The sequence below is a fragment of the Elephantulus edwardii genome, unplaced genomic scaffold, assembly GCF_000299155.1.
Source record: "Elephantulus edwardii isolate Elephantulus edwardi_28Jun2011 unplaced genomic scaffold, EleEdw1.0 scaffold00007, whole genome shotgun sequence".
Taxonomy (NCBI): Eukaryota; Metazoa; Chordata; class Mammalia; order Macroscelidea; family Macroscelididae; genus Elephantulus; species Elephantulus edwardii.
In genome coordinates this window covers 25,689,822-25,692,286 of record NW_006399757.1, presented here as the reverse complement: position 1 = coordinate 25,692,286, position 2,465 = coordinate 25,689,822, and the positions used below count along the sequence as shown (strand labels likewise).

At 36.5% G+C, this 2,465-nt stretch overlaps 1 protein-coding gene and 1 pseudogene across 1 annotated transcript in view; both read right to left on the bottom strand.

The window, feature by feature from the left end:
- Positions 1 to 2,465, bottom strand: part of STK31 (serine/threonine kinase 31) — a 123,024-nt gene that overhangs the window by 30,083 nt on the left and 90,476 nt on the right. Inside the window, 1 exon segment of the mRNA XM_006880302.1 lies at positions 1,282 to 1,383. Coding sequence (XP_006880364.1) covers positions 1,282 to 1,383 — 102 coding nt within the window.
- The window catches only part of LOC102870187, a 1,956-nt pseudogene continuing 1,040 nt past the window's right edge, over positions 1,550 to 2,465 (bottom strand).

The window sequence follows — 2,465 nt, the reverse complement described above, 5'->3', positions numbered from 1 at the left end:
CCTACTCTGTCCCTCCACCCTTCTGAGCGTGATATTCTTCTCCAAGGACCAGTCTCTTCTGGCCACGTGCCCAAAGTATGTGAGATGGAGCCTCAAAATCCTAGACTCCAAGGACAAACTTGGTTTCACCCTCTCTAAGACAGACCTATTTGTTTTCTTGGCAGTCCATGGTATGCTCAATACTCTTCTGCAGTACCACAAATTGAAGACATCTATTCGTCTTATGTCATCCTTGGTAACTGTCCAGCTCTTTGAAGCATAACAAGTAATTACAAAGACCATGGCCTGGATTAGGCACTCCTTGGTCTCTAGACTGACATTGTTGCTTTTCAGCATTCTGGAGAAAGGTCCCTGACAGCATTATTTTTTCCAATGCAAATCATCTTTTGATTTCCTGACTGCTGGTGCTAAGAGTGTTGATTGTGGAGCCAAGCAAGCTGTAACTGTCTAACAACGTCAGTTCAATTTATTGGCGAGACTAGCCAATCCTCATGTAGACTGTTTGAGACTGGCCAATCCAAATGGCAAAGAGCCAATCCCTTTGAAGATAAATAAGACAACATGCCTCAATTTCATAGTCCTGCCCTTCCACATAGCCAGTCATCCATGCAAACTAGAAAAGTCATATTGAGACAAATTCCAAATATGGCTCTATGTCAAATGGGAAAATGCAGAATGTAAAGTTTCTCCCAATTATCTGTATATGGGTGTTCATTGCACCAAATAACATTATTTATAAAGACAAAAATAATGTCTCCATTAAGTCTCCAAAAATATCGAAAAATGCAATCAAGATGCGTTAATAATGGGTGACTGGAATGCAAAAGTTGGGAACAGAGAAGGATCAGTAGTTGGAAAACATGGACTTGGTGAAAGAAATGAAGCTGGGGATAAAATGATAAAATTCTGCACAACTGACTTATTCATTGCAAATATGTTTTATAAGAAACATAAACGAGGACTATACACATGGATTCCACCTGATGGTATGCACAGGAATCAGATCGATTACATCTGTGGAAAGAATCACTGGAGAAGCTCAGTATCAGCTGTGAAAACAAGGCCTGGTGCTGACTGTGGAACAGACCACACAACACAATGTACATGAGCAAAACACAATGTATATTAATTATTGCATGCCAATAAAAAAAACTTTTTAAAAAATCATAGTGTATGTATTTCTCTATAATACTTACTTTTCTCATGAAGTAACATCTGTTCTCTGTATAAAAATTAACTTCAAGATTATTTTTAAAAGACTTCAAAGAATCAAATACTTACATACTCTTCCTGCTCATGATAAATTTCCTGAAAGACGCTATTACGCAACTGAATTATTTCTCGTTTTATTCTCTCAATTTCCAATCCATCACAATCATCAGACTTTAAAAAAAAAAAAAAGTTATTTTACAGACTTCAAAAGTCTTCCTGGTGAAATCTGAAACTACTACAACAAATTGCTCTAAGCTTGGTTTTATATAATCTTCATCACTTAGCCTATAAAAGACATACATATTATTTGTCAAATTATGTCCACAGCCGTTTCCTCTCACATGACTTTTTCAAAACCTATAAAAGTGAATTTCCATAAATAAAGGCATAAATTTAATTACAAAGCTTTTCTTTTTTTTTTTTTTTTGCTTTTAGATCTGTAATTCACTGTAGATTTTCTACAAGATAAAACTGATCAACCACCACCATAAAGAAAATTTTCTGGTGAAACACAACTGAATTCCCTGGAGTTATTTTTGTGATGAATTTGGTTTTTAAAACAAAAGAAGAAAAGTGTACAATGTCTACTAGAGGGAAAAGAATATATTTCTGGGATCACAAAAAATTTTTAAATCTCCATGATAACAAATACCTCAATCATTACGACGTTTCACTTTGTGTGTGTGTGTGTGTGTGTGTGTGTGTGCATGTACCGTCAAATCAGATCTGACTGGTGCAGGAGGAGATTGTACCTCCTTCCCCGGCAGAGCATCTGGTGGATTCAAACCGTGCGCCTCTGGGATTGTAGTTGCAGCTCCTTGCCACTAGGCCACCAGAGCTCCCCGACGTTTCACTTTTTTGAGGAGTTATTTTTTTTTACACATTCCGTTTTATTGTAACAAAGCAACTTGTACACTTTTAACGTTTAAAACTGAGCATCATCTTTTCTTTCCAGTGAAACAAAAAGAAAATTTAAAAATAAAGAGGAACAAAATTACAACAGAAAATGTCAATTCCAAATAAGATCCTACAGGTTCTGCTGATTCTCTCATTGAGTGGCAGGGCTCAAGTCATCATTAGGAGAGAATTTTATTTTAAAAGTGTCATCTTAAACTGCAAGGATGACCGTTAAACATCACAAACATGCCAAAGGAGAAGCCATGTTGTCCAAAATGCCCACTTAACCCACCCAAACATCTCAAACCCACCCTTTGCTGACCTTCTATAACCCCATTTTTTTTAAGTTTTTTTTC